Source organism: Xenopus laevis, chromosome 8S (assembly GCF_017654675.1).
Source record: "Xenopus laevis strain J_2021 chromosome 8S, Xenopus_laevis_v10.1, whole genome shotgun sequence".
Classification (NCBI taxonomy): Eukaryota; Metazoa; Chordata; class Amphibia; order Anura; family Pipidae; genus Xenopus; species Xenopus laevis.
In genome coordinates this window covers 37,341,759-37,360,610 of record NC_054386.1, presented here as the reverse complement: position 1 = coordinate 37,360,610, position 18,852 = coordinate 37,341,759, and the positions used below count along the sequence as shown (strand labels likewise).

Genomic DNA, 18,852 nt, shown 5'->3' with positions numbered 1-18,852 from the left:
TTTATCTTATCTAAGTATTCTCTAAACCTCACTAAAAGATACATTTGCGGTAAACTACCAATTGAAGATATTATTTTCCTAAGGTAGACAACAAGTCTTTTTAAACTCACCAAGTTCTTTCATTAATAATGCTTCTGTGTTTTTTCCAGAGTGAAATTCGTGCCATCTCTGTGAACCAATGGGGCTCACAACTGGGTCTTAATGTTTTGAACAAGTTGAGCCAACTCTACTGCTCCCTTGTATGGGAAAGTACTGTTTTGCTGTCACTTTGTACTCCTAACAGGTACTGATACTGATAAGTTGAATGTGTTGGAGAGTGATTTTGGATAACTGTTATGCTTGAAATTTGTTTATACTGTATATCTTAGTGACCAACAAAATTTAAGGTGCAGTATTAGCATGTGTTAATTTGTTACATATATTTTTGCTACATCTAAAAGCTCTTATCATTTTTCTTTCTTGTGTTAAATGCAGGTATATATTGCCCTTAAAGGAGAAGGAAAGGTTAAAACTAAGTAAGCCTTATCAGAAAGGTCCATCTAAATATACCAGTAAACCCACAAGTAATGTTGCTCTGAGTCCCCTGTCAAAAGAAATACTGCATTTCTTTCCTTCTATTGTGTACACATGGGCTTCTGTATCAGACTTCCTGCCTTCAGCTTAAACCTCATTGCCCTGGGCAAGAGCATGCTCAGTTTGCTCCTCTCCCCCCACCCCTCCCTTCTCTACTGTAATCTGAGCCCAGAGCAGGGAGAGACTCAGGCAGGAAGTGATGTCACACCACATTAATACTGCAGCTCCTATTCTAAACAGAGTTTCTAGAGCTTTTTACTCAAGTATGGTAAAACATTCTACAGAATAAATATAGCATTCTAGCTTGCATTATTGCAGCTTATCTATTGGCAATAAAATGCCTCCGTAGCTTTCCTTCTCCTTTAACATGTTTATAATTTTCTCTCCTACAATTCACTATATTGAGCTCTGGCAGGACAATGTTTAATTACTATTTATGCTTTTAAACTAGCTTGCCTCCTGGGTGTGAGTTTGGCCAAGCAGACATGCAGAAATTAGCCCCAAAAGAGGAAAAGGCAGCCACTATTTTACCCCAAGGAACAAAAAGGCCTGGTATGTTTGTTGCTGCATCTTCTTTCCAAATTACATTTTAACAAACATAGTGTATATTGTAATTGGATAAGTAAAGCATCGGAGTAATTAATGGTCAAGCAGTCTTACTAGATTTTGTTTTTATAAATGTGTGGTTGTTTTTCCCCAAACTGGTCTCTTTGTTACACCACCAGTCATTAGAACCATTTTCTTGTCTTTAGAAAATGAGGTTGAAGGCACAGTTGCCAGTGAGGAAGCTACTGGCCTGCTTGAAGGAATTGGGCTGGATGGAGATACATTAGCTCCAATGGAAACTGATGAACCCAACACTTCTGATGCAAAGGTCAAACCAAAAATTACCCCAGCTATGGCAGCCAGAATCAAGCAAATAAAACCATTACTATCAGGTAACTCATTGTCCTTTATCAAGTGATGTTTAGAAATTCATATATATATATATATATATATATATATATATATATATATATATATATATATATACGTTCAAAGTGGACCAGCACACCAAAATCAAAAGAGGTTTATTTCAACATCACTCATGTGTCCAACGTTTCGGCCCACATTAGGGCCTTTATCACATTAGGGCCTTGATAAAGGCCCTAATGTGGGCCGAAACGTTGGACGCATGAGTGATGTTGAAATAAACCTCTTTTGATTGAAGATTTTGGTGTGCTGGTCCACTTTGAACGTTATATACTCTGATTGACCAAGCACCCACGCTCGAACAACAAGGAAGGAGTGCAGGTACTTTGTAATGTTTTCTGCAAACAATTTTCAGTCCAATTCTGTTTAAGCTTGCAATTATAAGTGCCTGAGTTTTTGCAATATTTATCAGGCACAATAAATCAGTAGCTGTAGGCTGGTTGTAGCAGTCAGAGCACATGCTAAGTTTTAGTCTTAAGTATTCATTGGTTGCATTGTAGGTCTGGTTACTTTAAATTGATGTAATGCCTTAGATAGGTTTGCTTCTAGTTGTGCAATTTGTAGCCGCAATCATATATATATATTTTTTTGCTTCTAGTTCAGTAACATCTTTCTTGTTGCAGCTTCTTCTAGGTTGGGCCGAGCTTTGGCAGAACTGTTTGGATTGCTTGTCAAACTGTGTGTAGGTTCTCCTGTTCGGCAAAGGAGGAGTCACCATGCTGCCAGCACTACCACAGCCCCTACACCAGCTGCTCGCTCCACAGCGTCTGCCCTCACCAAACTGCTCACAAAAGGGCTTTCTTGGCAGCCTCCTCCTTACACCCCTACCCCTAGGTTCAGGTAAGTGCTTCTGGTGTTTTTGTGTTTATAGGCAGTATGTTTTGAAAAAGTGCCACTAATGCTATAATTGGTCTCTAAGAATATCTATCCTGAACGGTCTGGCAAATATATGGCATATACTGTATCACTCAGAGACATCATTTACAGTGTGAGTTTTTGATCATGTAGAATGCAGTTGGTTTATATGGAGCTGTTTAGTAAAATTATAGTCTATATATTTTTGTGCTTACATCTAGAAGTGCTCATGTATTTGTCCATAATTTCTTTCAATCTTTTTACAACCCTGACAAAATGATTGTGGTGATTTGGTGGTAATGCTAGGAGAAGGGATACTGTCATGGGAAAATAATTTTTTTCCAAAATGAATCTGTTAATAGTGCTGCTTCAGCAGAATTCTGCACTGAAATCCATTTCTCAAAAGAGCAAACATATTTTTTTATATTCAATTTTGAAATCTGACATGGGGCTAGACATTTTGTCAATTTCCCAGCTGCCCCAAGTCATGTGACTTGTGCTCTGATAAACTTCAATCACTCTTTACTGCTGTACTGCAAGTTGAAGTGATATCACCCCCCTCCCTTACCCCCCCCCCAGCAGCCAAACAAAAGAACAATGGGAAGGTAACCAGATAACAGCTCCCTAACACAAGATAACAGCTGCCTGGTAGATCTAAGAACAACACTCAATAGTAATAACCCATGTCTCACTGAGACACATTCAGTTACATTGAGAAGGAAAAACAGCAGGCTGCGAGAAAGCATTTCTCTCCTAAAGTGCAGGCACAAGTCACATGACCAGGGGCAGCTGGGAAATTGACAAAATGTCTAGCCCCATGTCAGATTTCAAAATTGAATAAGAAAATCTGTTTGCTCTTTTGAGAAATGGATTTCAGTGCAGAATTCTGCTGGAGTATCACTATTAACTGATGCGTTTTGAAAAAAACATGTTTTCTGATCCCTTTAAGGAATGTTGGCCTGGAACATAGTATTTGTACCTGGATAGAGAACTGGCTAAAAGATAGACTGCAAAGAGTGGTGGTAAATGGAACATTTTCTAATTGGACCAGTGTTGTTAGTGGAGTACCGCAGAGCTCTGTTTTTGGTCCCTTGCTTTTCAACTTGTTTATTAATAACCTGGAGGTGGGCATTGAAAGTACTGTTTCTATTTTTGCAGATGATACTAAATTGTGCAGAACTATAGGTTCCATGCAGGATGCTGCCACTTTGCAGAGTGATTTGTCTAAGTTGGAAAACTGGGCAGCAAACTGGAAAATGAGGTTCAATGTTGATAAATGCAAGGTTATGCACTTTGGCAAAAATAATACAAATGCAAGTTATACATTAAATGGCAGTGTGTTGGGAGTTTCCTTAAATGAGAGGATCTAGGGTTTTTGTAGATAACACGTTGTCTAATTCTGGGCAGTGTCATTCTGTGGCTACTAAAGCAAATAAAGTTCTGTCTTGCATAAAAAAGGGCATTTAATTCAAGGGATGAAAACATAATTATGCCTCTTTATAGGTCCCTGGTAAGGCCTCATCTGGAGTATGCAGTGCAGTTTTGGACTCCAGTCCTTAAGAGGGATATAAATGAGCTGGAGAGAGTGCAGAGACGTGCAACTAAATTGGTTAGAGGGATGGAAGACTTAAATTATGAGGCGCTTGTTAGGTGACATGATTACACTTTACAAGTACATTAGAGGACATTATAGACATAGCAGGGGACCTTTTTACCCATAAAGAGGATCACCGTACCGGAGGCCACCCCTTTAGACTAGTTACTAGAAGAAAAGAACTTTCATTTGAAACAACGTAGGGGGTTCTTCGCAGTCAGGACAGTGAGGTTGTGGAATGCACTGCCGGGTGATGTTGTGAAGGCTGATTCAGTTAATACCTTTAAGAATGGCTTGGATGATTTTTTGGACAGACATTATATCAAAGGCTATTGTGATACTAAGCTCTATATTTAGTATAGGTATGGGTATATAGAATTTAATTAAAAGTAGAGTGTATGGATGCGGGGGTTTTCGTTTGGAGGGGTTGAACTTGATGGACTTTGTCTTTTCTCAAAGTCAGCTTGGGGGACACAGGGACAATGGGGTATAGCTAGTACCATTAGGAGGCAGGACACAACTACAAAAAAGACAACTGGCTCCTCCCCCACTGGCTATACCCCCAGCAGGCTGGAGAAGAGCTCAGTTTTAGTTGTGTCCTCAGGAGGTTAGGACAGAAGAATTTTTTATTTTTATTTGTATTGTCAGTCTTTGCTGACACCAGGGGGTTGCTTGAACCTTTACACTGCGTAAAGTATCTCATTGGCACCTTCCAACGTGGGATCTGTCTCTGGGGTCGCAGGTGTTTTACACAGACCACCCAGCCATTTCCTCTCCTTCCTTCACAGGAGGAGACCAGGCTGGCCGGCAGACAGAACTGGGAGAGCGATCGCCAGGGCAGGTAAGTCCCAACGTGCCCTCTCTCCTCCCCTTCCTCTCCCTCCCCTAACCATGGAGGGCAGATCGGATCCCCCTCAGTCCCTAGCAATCTCTTTAGAGAAGTGAGGGGACGGGTTTTTTCCCTGCTCCATGTTCCTCCTAAGTCCATGAGCAGGGAGTCGCTGGGTTTCTTACCCTATGGGCGGTTCATTGGTAGCCGCAGGGAGCATGTTTCTACTATGCCGCTCAGTTGCGGCTGGATGTGCACCATATGCGCACATCACAATGGACGCCATTTTAGTTTTCGCTGGCGCCCTTTACAATGCGGAAGTATGTTCCCGCGCCCTGCTTGCCTCTCGCGCGATTTTGAGCGCGCTCTCTTACTCAGCGGCGCCATCTTGGATCACACACGGGGAAAAACCCTTTCACACGCGCTGCACCCAGACTGACATTCTCTGGAAGCAGCAGCACAGGACACCACTGCAGGATTGGCAACTCGCTCCTCTCCTACTACCCAGCTAAGTGACAGGCCTTTTTCTACTGGGTTACTCTTCCCAGGCACTTTACTATGTCTGAAGGACCCAGTGCTAGCCTCTTTTCTAGGGGGGCAACCACAGCCCTGGTCACTTTTCTGTCCTGTGCCAAATGCCGCAAACATTTGCCCACAGGGCACAAATCATCCCTATGCAACCAGTGCTCGCCACAGCAGGTTTCTGAGCCCACACCACCTTCTCCACCTCTGGTGAATCAGGCTGCCCAGGGGGATCCCTTAGCATCTAGTCCAGAAGCTTCCCCACATAGAGTACAGGCAGCACCCAAGTGGGCAACCCAATTGGCCACAGGCATTCCAAAACTAGCACAGTCGCTAGACAAACTGCTCTCTCGCCTTGACAGTCATAAACCTAGACCCTCCAAACGCAGGGCCCCCTCCCCATCAGAAGACGACAGCGATTCTCCTCCTAGGCTTTTTTCACCCCCTGATTCCGGGGATGAACAGGATCATTCAGATGGGGAGCTTTTTTCAGATTCAGACCAAGATGATTCTAGAATTTCTTCTGACACCGTGGACTCCCTTATCTCCTCGGTTCTAGAAACCCTCCATCTCCAGGAACCGGAGGTCCGCGCAGAGTCTTCCAAGTCTCTTTTTAAGCGACGCAACAAGACTTCACCTATGTTTCCTTCTCACAACCAGCTTGAACAGATTATCCAACAAGAATGGGACACACCCGAGAGACGTTTTCAAACAAACCGTAGGTTCCTAAGGTTGTATCCTTTTCCACATGAGCTTACTGAAAAATGGGCTACTCCTCCATCCGTGGACACCCCAGTATCCCGCCTCTCTAAGAACACGGCCTTACCTGTCCCTGACGCGTCCTCTTTCAAAGACTCTATGGACAAAAATTTAGAGAGTTTACTACGCTCATTATTCGCAGCTTCCGGATCCTCGCTGAGGCCGGTCCTAGCTACAGCATGGGTTAGCCGAGCCATACAGTCCTGGTCTGACACTCTCATCACTGCCATTGCGAACGGAGCGCCACGTCACGAACTCTCGCAGCTGGCATCTCAAATCAAAGAGGCCAATGACTACATGTGTGAAGCCTCACTTGACGCCACTCAAGCTTCACTTGACGCTCTCTCGGTGGCGGCCCGCAGATCCTTATGGATGAAACTATGGTCAGCGGACCTTTCCTCTAAGAAGTCCCTGACCTCCATCCCGTTCAAGGGGAAGCTCCTTTTCAGACCTGAACTTGATAAGATCATTAGTCAAGCTACCGGGGGTAAAAGCACTCTTCTCCCCCAACCCAAAGCACGTCCCTCCTTTCGGAAGAACAAGTTTTTTCGTGGCTCTCAGACCAAGAGCGCGAGATCCTCTCCCCCAAGACAATCCTTTTCAAACAAAGGGCGTTTCGGAAACAAACATCGATCTCCCTGGCAGAACCGAAAGCACTCCTCAAAGCCCACCGACAAGACTACTTCTGCATGACGCCGTACTCCCCGCCCCGAATTTTATAGGGGGGAGATTGTCCCACTTTGCAAACACGTGGGTATCTCTTGTTCAGGACACCTGGATTCACGAGGTGGTTACTCGGGGCTACCATCTAGAGTTTTCATCTATCCCACCTTACCGATTCTTCATGTCAAGACTTCCTCAAGAATCAGGCAAGCGTACAGCCTTTCAGAAGGCCATCTCCAACCTTCTCACAGCAGGAGTGATTACTCCCGTCCCCCCGGACGAACACTTCAGGGGTTACTACTCAAACCTGTTCATAGTCCCCAAAAAGGACGGCTCAGTCCGGCCGATCCTAGATTTAAAAGAACTGAACAAGCTCATTCGTCCGAGAAAATTCAAAATGGAATCCCTCCAATCTGTCATCACAGCGATGTCCCCAGGGCAATTCCTGATGTCTCTCGACATAAAAGACGCTTACCTTCATGTTCCCATTTTCCCTCCTCATCAGAGATTCTTACGCTTTGCCTTCCAAAGTTTCCACTACCAATTCACAAGTCTACCATTCGGCCTCACGTCAGCCCCCCGGGTCTTCACGAAGATCATGGCGGCTGCCACTGCACTGATCCGCAACGAGGGGGTCTCCATCACCCCGTACCTGGACGACCTTTTGATCAAAGCGCCTTCCCCCCAGGAGGCCCAGCGGTCACTCCAGGTCTCCATGGAGAAACTGCGGGAATTAGGTTGGGTTCTCAACCTACACAAATCCTGCCTAATCCCCAGTCAATCCATGAACTTTCTAGGCATGAACTTCAACACTCTGACTCAGAGGATCTCTCTCCCTCAGGAGAAGATTGTTCATCTCCAAGCGTTGGTTCGATTACTGCTGCAGAAGCCACAGCATCCCGTAAGGTTCTGCATGAAAGTACTGGGTGTCATGGTTTCCACGATAGAAGCGGTCCCCTTCGCCCAATTTCATCTCCGGGAACTCCAGTGGAACATCCTCAGGCACCTGGAGACGGAAGTCCTTACTACAAGAGATAATCCTCTCTCCTCAAACTCGGACGTCCCTTCTGTGGTGGCTCAACTCCACTCACCTCTCAAGGGGAAAACGCCTCGGGGATCCCAGTTGGCGCATTCTCACGACCGACGCAAGTCTCTTCGGCTGGGGAGCAGTGCTCGAAGGCAGGTCGGCCCAAGGACAGTGGAACCTCACCGAAAAGAAGTTGCAGATCAATCTGCTCGAGATCCGCGCCATTCGCCTAGGCCTCATCCATTGGCAGCAGGACCTCACGGGGCAGGCGGTGAAAATACAGTCGGACAACTCCACGGCGGTGGCCTACATCAACCACCAGGGCGGCACAAGGAGCAGGGCGGCTCTCAGCGAGATAAAACTCATATTCCAGTGGGCCGAGGCTCACAGCGTACAGCTGTCCGCCATTTTCATACCGGGACTGCTGAACTGGGAAGCCGACTTCCTAAGCAGGCAATCCCTGGACCCAGGCGAGTGGTCACTAAAGGACGAAGTATTTCAAGAAATAACTTCAAGATGGGGCATTCCAGAGGTGGACCTCATGGCGACCAGGCACAACAGAAAGGTACCAAACTTCCTAGCTCGTTACAGAGACCCACTAGCCCTAAACGTGGACGTTCTGACAGCCAACTGGCCCTTTCATCTGGCGTATGCCTTTCCACCCACTACTCTCATTCCCAGAACGATCAGAAAGCTCCAAAGGGAAAGGTCCACCCTCATAGCACCGAGGTGGCCTCGACGAGCATGGTTCACGGACCTTCTCAACCTCTCCGTCGCAGAACCGTGGCCGCTACCTCCTCTCCCAGAACTTCTCACTCAGGGTCCAATCCTGCATCCAAACCCGACCTACCTCAACTTGACGGCGTGGCTCTTGAGACCAGGATTCTGATTCAAAAGGGATTCTCTCGAGCTGTGGCATGCACTGTGTGCGGCTCGGAAGCCAGTTTCAGCCAGGGCCTATCACAGGGTCTGGTCCACCTACCGTCAATGATGTTTCACTCGCAAGGTTAGTTTCCGGCTGTTTTCTCTACCAACCTTACTGGAGTTCCTGCATGATGGCCTATCACTAGGACTGTCTTTAGGTTCCCTCAAATCTCAAATATCGGCTCTATCAGTACTTTTCCAGAAAAGACTTGCCCTGCTTCCTGACGTCAAAACTTTCATGCAAGGAGTGGCTCATGTGACTCCGCCTGTCAGGGCTCCCGCACCTAACTGGGACCTCACGTTAGTGCTCCGGGCCCTTCAACTTCCTCCCTTTGAACCCCTGGGGTCGGTGCCCATTCAGTTCCTGACCTGGAAAACAGTTTTCCTCCTGGCTATTGCTACTGCAAGACGGGTTTCTGAGCTCAGCGCCCTTTCCTACAAGTCGCCTTACCTTGTCTTCCATCAAGACAGAGCGGTCCTTCGTACCATACCATCCTTCCTACCTAAGGTGGTCTCGGACTTTCATATAAACCAAGAGATCGTGGTTCCTTCCTTCTGCCCGTCTCCAGCAAATCAGAAGGAGAGGGCACTGCACACTCTGGACCCAGTGCGGGCCTTAAAGTTTTACCTCTTCAGAGTTCAAGACTTCCGCAAGTCCGATTCCCTGCTGGTACTTCCATCAGGCTCACGTCGAGGCGCATCGGCTACCAAACAATCCATTTCTCACTGGATCTAACAAGCTATACAAGGCGCATACAAAGCCCGAGGTCGATCACCTCCGTCCAGGGTCACTGCCCATTCGACCAGGGGTGTGAGTACGTCCTGGGCCTTCAGAAACCAGGCATCAGCTGACCAGCTATGCAAAGCAGCGACTTGGACCTCTGTCCATTCATTTGCAAAATTCTATCATTTTGACACCTTTGCGGCATCTGACACTCACTTTGGCAGAAAAGTGCTTCAGGCCGCGGTGGCTGATACCACATAAGCCTCTTTTTTCCCACCCGGTTGTTAGGGGACATCTTTGGTACGTCCCCATTGTCCCTGTGTCCCCCAAGCTGACTTTGAGAAAAGGAGATTTTGTGTACTCACCGTTAAATCTTTTTCTCTTCAGTCACTTGGGGGACACAGGGCTTCCCTCCCTGGATTGAGGCTTTCACTTCCGTCAGACAAGTTACCTTTTTTCTTGTTAACAGTTATTGGCTTTTTTTAAAAGTTTTTATTTCGTTATGTCATATCCTGTTGACTTTGGTACAAACTGAGCTCTTCTCCAGCCTGCTGGGGGTATAGCCAGTGGGGGAGGAGCCAGTTGTCTTTTTTGTAGTTGTTTCCTGCCTCCTAATGGTACTAGCTATACCCCATTGTCCCTGTGTCCCCCAAGTGACTGAAGAGAAAAAGATTTAACGGTGAGTACACAAAATCTCCTTTTTTCAACCCAATTTAACTATGTAACTATGTAACATGCAAAATCATTTAAATTATACAAATGTATTCATTTCATACCTATCTTCTGTGCCTTTAAATAACAACACTGATTACTCTTGTGTGAGAAATTAAATGCCACTATAAAATTATGTGATTGGAGTACGTACAGAGGTAAAATGTGTGTGTTTGACCCATTCAGTATGCATCATTGAATAGTATGGCCCAATCCCTTTTTTTTCTTAGTAGTTTATACAGAGGAATGTCATATTTGTTAAAGTATAATTTCTTAAATTGTCCTAATTAAATATTTCTCATAGATTGACCTTTTTTATCTGTTCCGTTGGGTTCACATCCCCCATGCTGTTTGATGAAAGGAAATATCCATATCACCTCATGCTGCAGAAATTTCTCTGCTCTGGTGGGCACAATGCACTCTTTGAGTAAGTATTTTGCTCTCTTCCTTCTCTTAAATCACATGACCAGTTTTTGGATGACTTCCTTTGAATAATTAGAGCATCTGCACAAAAACATTGGTTACATAAATTAAACAGAGAAATCATGATTTGCTTGCAGGCCTTCTGTATGTCTTTCCCTTTTTCTTCTGACTTGGCACATCTTGAAAAAAAAAAAAAGGAGAGGGCCAAGATAAGTCATCCCTGACTCGCCATGAAGTATCTGTTGCTTCACAGACTTCAGATATGCTAAAAATTGTTCTATTAAGAAGGGGCCTTGTATATTTATTGCCCACATCAATAAAAATTTATTTTGAGAGAAAATACTAGGCTTTTTCTCTTGCACTATGATACCATTCATTCTGTTTCTAACTGCTGGTTCTGTATTCTGCTTAGTGTTCCAAGTTTCTTCTATTGCTCTCTTCTTCGCAGCTAACATTGTCAGGATACAATTTAAACTGAATAAAATGTCAGCTTTAGAATGCTGTATTATGTATTCTTATCCAAAACCTATTAATATTAGGACACTCCCATCATACAGGAAATATAGTCCCTATATATCTATCTATATCTATATATATCGAGAGAGAGAGAGAGAGAGAGAGAGAGAGAGAGAGAGAGATATAGATGTGGAAGGGCTGCGGCACACACTTACTGGAGTAAAGACCCAGGTGCTAGTCAGAAAAAAATTGTATATTCATGTAGAAAGCTGACGCACACTGGGATTTCTCAAAAATGAAACATATTTTATTGGATCGACGTTTCGGTCCTCACATGGACCTTTATCAAGATAAGTATAAAGTGCAAGTGTACATAATTATATAGACTCACCCACCAGTGAACCTTCACCAGACCACGCCCATATATATATATATATATATATATATATATATATATATATATATATATATATATATATATATATATATATATATATATATATATATATATATATATATATATATATAGCGCAAGATGCAACAGAGATCCAATCTCAGATAGGAGTGGGGGGAAGATTGTACCTTTTTGCTCAAGTCTGGGCCAGAAATGTGCAGGATCGCTGGGTTTGTGATTCAGTAAGAAGAGGTTTTTTGTTCGTTTTCAAAGGTTCCAAAAAGAGATTTTCTTCTAGTTCATCCTTCCTGAAGTCAAAGGACATTCAAGAGTTGGTCCAGGAATATATGGATCAAATGTTTGCATCAGAAGCAATAGAAACAGTTCCTCACGAAAGAATGAGGGTTTTTTACTCAAGGCTATTTCTAGTGAAGAAAGCCTCAGGGGCTATGAGCCCGGTTTTGGATATGAGAGGAAATTAAATTCAAAATAGAGTCTTTAGCTGCAGTCATACAAGTGATTGTAGTTGGAGACTGGCTCATGAACATAAACTTGAATTACGCGTATTTTCATGTGCCAATTTATCAAGAACACAGGAAGTATCTGAGGTTCGCAGTAGGGTAAAGTCCATGTACAATTCAAATGTCTCCCTTTTGGCCTGTCACAATCCCCAAGAGTTTTTACAAAAATCCTGTTCATACTGATAGCTGAGTTGCGGAAAGAAGGAATTTCAGTCTTCATTATTTAGACAACATTCTAGTGTCGGCAAGAACAGAAGGAGAAGCAGAGTCTCGCACGAAAAGAGTGTTAGAATTCCTGCAATTCAAAAGGTCATTAGTGTTAGAACATCTCAAAAAACAGGGGGCTGATATCATGCTTCTGCAGGAGACGCATCTTGTGGGGCAGAGGGTGCGGGCTCTTAAAAAACAATGGCTGAGTCGTACTCTCCACGTTGAGTATTCAACGTATTCACGAGGGGTAGCAATTCTGTTCAGGAAATCGATTAGTCCTAATATCGAGAAAGTGATGTCTGACAGATATGGTAGATTCCTCATTATAAAGGTAACAATTCAGTCATATACAATGATGATCGTTAATGTATACTCTCCTCCTCCTGGGGATTTAAGTCTACTGCGAACAATTCTTAATAAAATAGCAACAGAGGGTGACTACCCAACATATTGGTTGGGGGACTTTAATGCCGTCCCTGACCCTATGTTGGACAGGTTGCGACCGCTTAGGGGTGAATCAGGAGCCTTGGGTGATTGGCTACAAGCCACGAACCTTACCGATGTTTGGAGATGGTTTCATCCATCGGAGAAGCAATACTCATGCTATACAACATCCACCTCTGCCCTGTCCCGAATTGACTTAGTGTTGGCCTCTCCCTCAGCTTTACAGAAGATTTCATCTGTCTCCTTCATTCCTAGAATCTGTTCAGATCATGCCCCGCTATTATTGGAATTACAACTGGGAGGAGGTAAGGGGCTACGACAATGGAGACTGCCCCCAAAGTGGATTGCTCATGAATTGGTTAGAGATGCAGCTAGAGTACAGTATAAGGAATATTGGGAAATTAACCAGGACACAGCCCAGGAACAGGTTGTTTGGGATGCAAGTAAGGCCTTTACTAGGGGATCATATATATCACTGACAAAAGGGGCTAGAGTTAAGCAGGATGCAGAATTGGAATTCCTAAGGGGGAAGTTGGTAGAAGCGGAAACGGCATTTACAAATAATCCAGTCGAATCATTGGGACTGGCTTTGGCGGCGGCGCAAAGGGCTGTTAACTTGGCTTATACACATAAATACTCCCAGTGGGAACTCCAGAGAGCTGCCTCTTGGTATGACAAAGGGGATAATTGTGGCAAACTTCTTGCTATCCTTACTAGAGAACCTAGACAACTAACCTCTATTCCCAGGCTGTCCTCTGAAGCAGGTCAAGAAATCTGCACACAGGAACAGATCCTCTCAGAATTTGTTCAATTTTACTCTAGCCTCTATAGCTCCAAAGTGCAGTGTTCCGTAGACTCATTGGCCCAATATCTAAATGGAATCCAAATACCTAAACTTTCTCAGGAGGATGCAGCACCTCTAAATTATTTCATTACTGTTGATGAGATTTCGGATGCTATAGACGCATTCCCCAATGGGAGGTCCCCCGGTCCAGATGGGCTTCCGATTGAATGGTACAAGGCTCACAAAGATATAGTGGTGCCCAAGCTTAGTTCACTATTTAATGCTATACCGCAGGGCACTCGTCTCCCAGATAGTACCAAACTTGCCACTATTACTCTAATTCTTAAATCTGGCAAACCTTCTGATAGATGCGGGTCCTATAGACCTATTTCACTTCTCAACTCGGACATTAAGATACTGGCTAAAGTCCTGGCGACCAGACTCAAAAAAGTAATTGAGCATCTCATACATCCTGATCAAACCGGGTTTATGCCGACCAGAACTACCGATATTAACATTAGGCGCCTCTTTACAAACATTTGGGCTAAACATAGTTCCACAGGGGAAAGAGTGGTGGTATCGTTAGATACAGAAAAGGCCTTTGACACGGTAGAGTGGCCCTATCTTTGGACCCTTCTGCAGCAGTATGGGCTTGGTGAACAATACATACTGTGGGTAAAAGCACTATATGATTCTCCAAGAGCAAGGCTATTGGTAAATACAGAACTATCTCAGGAATTCCCACTGGCCAGAGGTACCAGGCAGGGGTGCCCATTATCCCCTTTTCTTTTTGCCCTAGCTATTGAACCACTGGCCATCAAAATACGTAATAACCCACACATAGAGGGTCTTAGAATCCAGAGACTGGAGGAAAAAATATCACTCTATGCAGATGACATGTTGGTATATCTGGCTGACGCCAGGCTTTCTCTCTCTGAGCTCCTTGTAGAGGTCACGAATTTTGGGGACTTTTCAGGTCTCCGGGTTAATTGGGCGAAATCAGTAGTTTTCCCCATTGACCCTGGGAATATCAGAGACCCACAGCATGGATCCCAATTACAATGGGTTTCATCGTTTACCTACCTGGGAATTGAGATACATAGAGATCCCAGGCGATATTCTGAGTTGAACCTGGCCCCAATAGTCCGTTTGATGAAACTTAAAATGCAACACTGGTCAAGTCTGCCACTTACCCTTCCGGGCCGAATTAATATCCTGAAAATGATCTTCTTACCTAAATTCTTATACGCCTTCCATAATGCACCTTGTGTACTCCCCAGGGTGTGGTTTAAGCAGCTGGATGTTTGTGTCAGGGGGTTTATTTGGGCAGGTGAGCGCCCAAGAATTAATATCCAGATGCTGCAAGTGCCGGTTAAGAAAGGGGGACTGGCCCTTCCCAACTTTACACTTTACTACTATGCCAGTCAATTAGTGTACGCCCGGTGGTGGCTTAATCCTGATCCCAACAATCCAGCTACAGTCCTGGTAGCAGCAGTGGTTGCATCCTTTGAGGCCCTTGCTAATCAGCTGCATAGAGGGCTCCCTTCTATATATGCCCTAACACCTCCCATGACAACTGTAACCCTAATTTTTCAAAGAACGGTACTCTCTGCCTACAAGGCGCTAGGTGACCGATCCAAATGGGCTCCACTTTGGGGCAACAAATCTCTGTCACAATTTCAATCCCTTCCGAATGCCAGTGTGTGGGCCACGGCCGGAATAAAATATCTGGGTGACCTGATACATGCAGGGGAGCTTAAACAGTTTGCACAGTTGAAAGAGGAGTTTGGGTTGCATAATCATATGCTCTTCAGATTCCTCCAACTGCGTCATGCATTTTCTGCCCAATTCCCTGAAGGCACACCATCTATTACCCAATCAACCCTGGAAGGATACTTACGGAAATCTGACCTCTCCAAACCCCTAAGTTGGTTATATACCATTTTGCTACAGAATAGCTTCGATCCCATTAAGTGTATCTGCTGTAAATGGGCCCAAGACTTTCCTTCTTTGGAGGTGGAATCCTGGAAGGATATTCTTGAGAAAATACCAGAAACCAACATTTCAGTTAGGGACCGTTACATACACACCAAGTTTCTAAATAGAGTGTACCTGACTCCACACAGGCTGGCACAAATATATCAAGGTTACCCTGACCTGTGTTTCAAATGTAACGCTGATAGTGGTACATACATGCATGTATTTTGGGAGTGCCCTAAAATTCAACAGTACTGGACATCAATTCTGGCATTTATTAATGCCTCTTTGGGTCTCCCAGCTATTCGGACACCTGCATTTTGCCTTTTGGGATATTTTGAGGAACTAACTCTTTCATCCAGTGACAGACTGTGTCTCAGCCAACTTTTACACTACGCAAAGAAAGCTATTTTGCTTACATGGAAGGCCCTGGAACCTCCTACCCTGGCTTTCTGGATAAAAATTATCAATGACATTCTTCCCAGTCATAAATTGACGTATATCACGCGTGGATGCAAAGATAAGTTTAACAAAATCTGGGATAGGTGGCTTACAGAAACGCAAATCGTTTGACTCGGTGGAAGTGAAAAGATCTTAACTTGGCTATTCACCTTGTGCTACTCTTTATCATATTATGGGGTTGCCCACCCTTCTATCTATCTCTTTCTTTTTCTTTTCTTCACTCTCCTCTTTCTTGTTTGTTTTATGTCTATAAAATCAATAAAGATAATCTTACAAAAAAAAAGAATTCCTGCATTTGCACGGTTTGATAATAAATGTAGAGAAGAGCAATCTGACCCCGACGAGATCTCTGCTTTATCTAGGGGCATATTTTCAGACACAAGACAAATTAGTGAGCTCACCGCTCTTGAAACAGCAAAACATTGTCCAGGCAGTAGAAGATTTCAGAAGGCAGAAGGTGGTGACTATGCACCATTGCCTAAGGATCCTAGGATTAATGTCTTCTACGATTCATGTTGTAAAATGGACAAGATCGCATAAAAGACCACTGCAAAATATTTTGCTAAGGAGAATGAAGAGCCCACAACAAAATCTACAAAAGAATTTGATACTGCCTCAAAACATGAAGGACCAGTTAAGCTGGTGGTGTGTTCTAAAGAATCTAGGAAAAGGAACTCGATTAGAGGACCATAGTGGATGGCCGTAACAACAGATGTGACGGGTCGGCGGGACGCCCCCCTGGCGAGAACTTTTTGTGCTAGTTTTGAGAGTTGAAACAAGTTTCCTCAAACATCCTAGAATTAAGAGCAATAAAAGAAGCTCTCTTAACCTTCACAGATCATTTGAGAGGAAAGAGTGTCAAGGTGTTTTCAGACAATACTACAGCGGTGGCCTACATGCAAAAGCAAGGATGCACAAAAAGAATGATATTGTTTTTCAGTGGGTGGAGTCATGGTTAGAAGACCTGACAGCAGTCCAACTACCTGGAGTCGAGCACAAGAAAGCAGATTTCCTAAGTCGGAGTATCATAGACCTTCTTCACAAAGATATTTTTCAAGGTCTAGTGAATACATGGGGGGTACCAAAAGTAGATGCAATGACTTCCGTTCAAAACAGGAAGTGCCAAAGGTTTTTCGCCAGGTACCCATGCAGAGTGGTGGAAGTCGTAGGTGGTCTAAGACAAGATTGGTCAAGAGGATTAATCTATGTGTTTGCTCCAATTCCCCTCATCTGGAAGGTTCTAAAGAAGATAGAGCAGGAAGCAGCAGATGCGGTTGTACTGGTTTCATATTGGCCAAGAAGTCCATGATTCCACTGGTTTGACTGGGGGAACCAAATAAAATTTCAAGATTTCCGGGATAGTTATCAGGGGATGGTGCAGTTCCAGGAGGAAGACTACTTATACTTGATGGCATGGAGGTTAAAAGGGAGAGACTGAAGAATCTGAATTGTAGAGAGGAAGTGGTGAATGTCCTACTCAAGTCAAGAAAAGTCTTGACTAAAACTCAATATTATAAGATTTGGGACAAATTCGTACAAACGGAGATTTCTGAGGGGCAAGACCCATGCTGTCCTACAGCCTCTATGGTGGTAGTTTTTCTGTTCTCTGGATATGAAAGAGAGCATTATATGAGTACCCTTAAGGTGCAGGTGTCAGCCATTTCAACATTAACAGGGAAAACATGGACAATGGCCATGGCTGCCAGTGGCACTGGGGCATTAGTATTTATCGACACAGGACCGAAGCAGCCAAATGAATTCTGAGGTGTTCAGAGACATACTGTCTGCTCAAATCTAGCTAAATGCAGTCAAATTGATTGGGAGGCATTTCATAATACAGATGGACAATAGTTACATAGTTAAATTGGGTTTAAAAAAGACAGTCCAAGTTCAATCCCTCCAATTGAAAACCCAGCATCCATGCACACACCCCTCCATAATTTCACATAAATTGTATATGCCCATATCTATACTAACTATATACTGTAGTTTAGTATCACAATAACCTTTGATATTCTGTCTGTCCAAGAAATCATCCAAGCCCCTCTTAAAAGCATTAACAGAATCAGCCATCACATCACCCGGCAGTGCATTCCACAACCTCACTGTCCTCACTGTGAAGAACCACCTAAGTTGCTTCAAATGAAAGTTCTTTTCTTCTAGTCTGAATGGGTTGCCTCTGGTACAGTGATCCTCTTTATGGGTAAAAAGGTCCCCTGCTATTTGTCTATAATGTCCTTGTAAAGTGTAATCATGTCCCCTCGCAAGCGCCTTTTTTCCCCAGAGAAAACAACACCAACCTTATCAGTCTCACAAGTCTTCCATCCCTCTAACCAGTTTAGTTGCACATCTCTGCATTCTCTCCAGCTTTTATATCCCTCTTAAAGACTGGAGTCCAAAACTGCACTGCATACTCCAGATGAGGCCTTACCAGGGACCTATAAAGAGGCATAATTATGTTTTCATCCCTTGAGTTAATGCCCCTTTTAATGCAAGATAAACCTTTATTTGCTTTAGTAGCTACAGAATTATACTTCCCAGAATTAGACAACTTGTCTACAAAAACCCCAAGATCCTTCTCATTTAAGGAAACTCCCAACACACTGCCATTTAGCGTATAACTTTCATTTATATTATTTTTGCTAAAGTGCATAACCTTGCATTTATCAACATTGAATCTCATTTTCCAGTTTGCTGCCCAGTTTTCCAACTTAGACAAATCACTCTGCAAAGTGGCAGCATCCTGCATGAAACCTATAGTTCTTCACAATTTAGTATCATCTGCAAAAATAGAAACAGTAGTTTCAATGCCCATCTCCAGGTCATTAATAAACAAGTTGAAAAGCAAGGCACCTAGTACAGAGCCTTGCCGTACTCCACTAACAACACTGGTCCAATTAGAAAATGTTCCATTTACCACCACTCTTTGTAGTCTATCTTTTAGCCAGTTCTCTATCCAGGTACAAAATACTATGTTCCATGCCAATATTCCTTTATTTAACTAGTAACCTTCTATGTGGCACTGTAT

At 43.9% G+C, this 18,852-nt stretch overlaps 1 protein-coding gene across 11 annotated transcripts in view; it reads left to right on the top strand.

Annotated features, from left to right (window-relative positions):
- The window catches only part of LOC108699996 (E3 ubiquitin-protein ligase HUWE1-like), a 159,206-nt gene that overhangs the window by 62,381 nt on the left and 77,973 nt on the right, over positions 1 to 18,852 (top strand). For all 11 annotated transcript variants that reach the window (XM_041574909.1, XM_041574913.1, XM_041574912.1 and 8 more), the window contains 5 exons: positions 150 to 283; positions 1,025 to 1,125; positions 1,326 to 1,511; positions 2,169 to 2,385; positions 10,458 to 10,580. In XM_041574909.1, the coding sequence (XP_041430843.1) occupies positions 150 to 283; positions 1,025 to 1,125; positions 1,326 to 1,511; positions 2,169 to 2,385; positions 10,458 to 10,580 (761 nt within the window). The remainder of the gene's footprint in view (positions 1 to 149; positions 284 to 1,024; positions 1,126 to 1,325; positions 1,512 to 2,168; positions 2,386 to 10,457; positions 10,581 to 18,852) is intronic.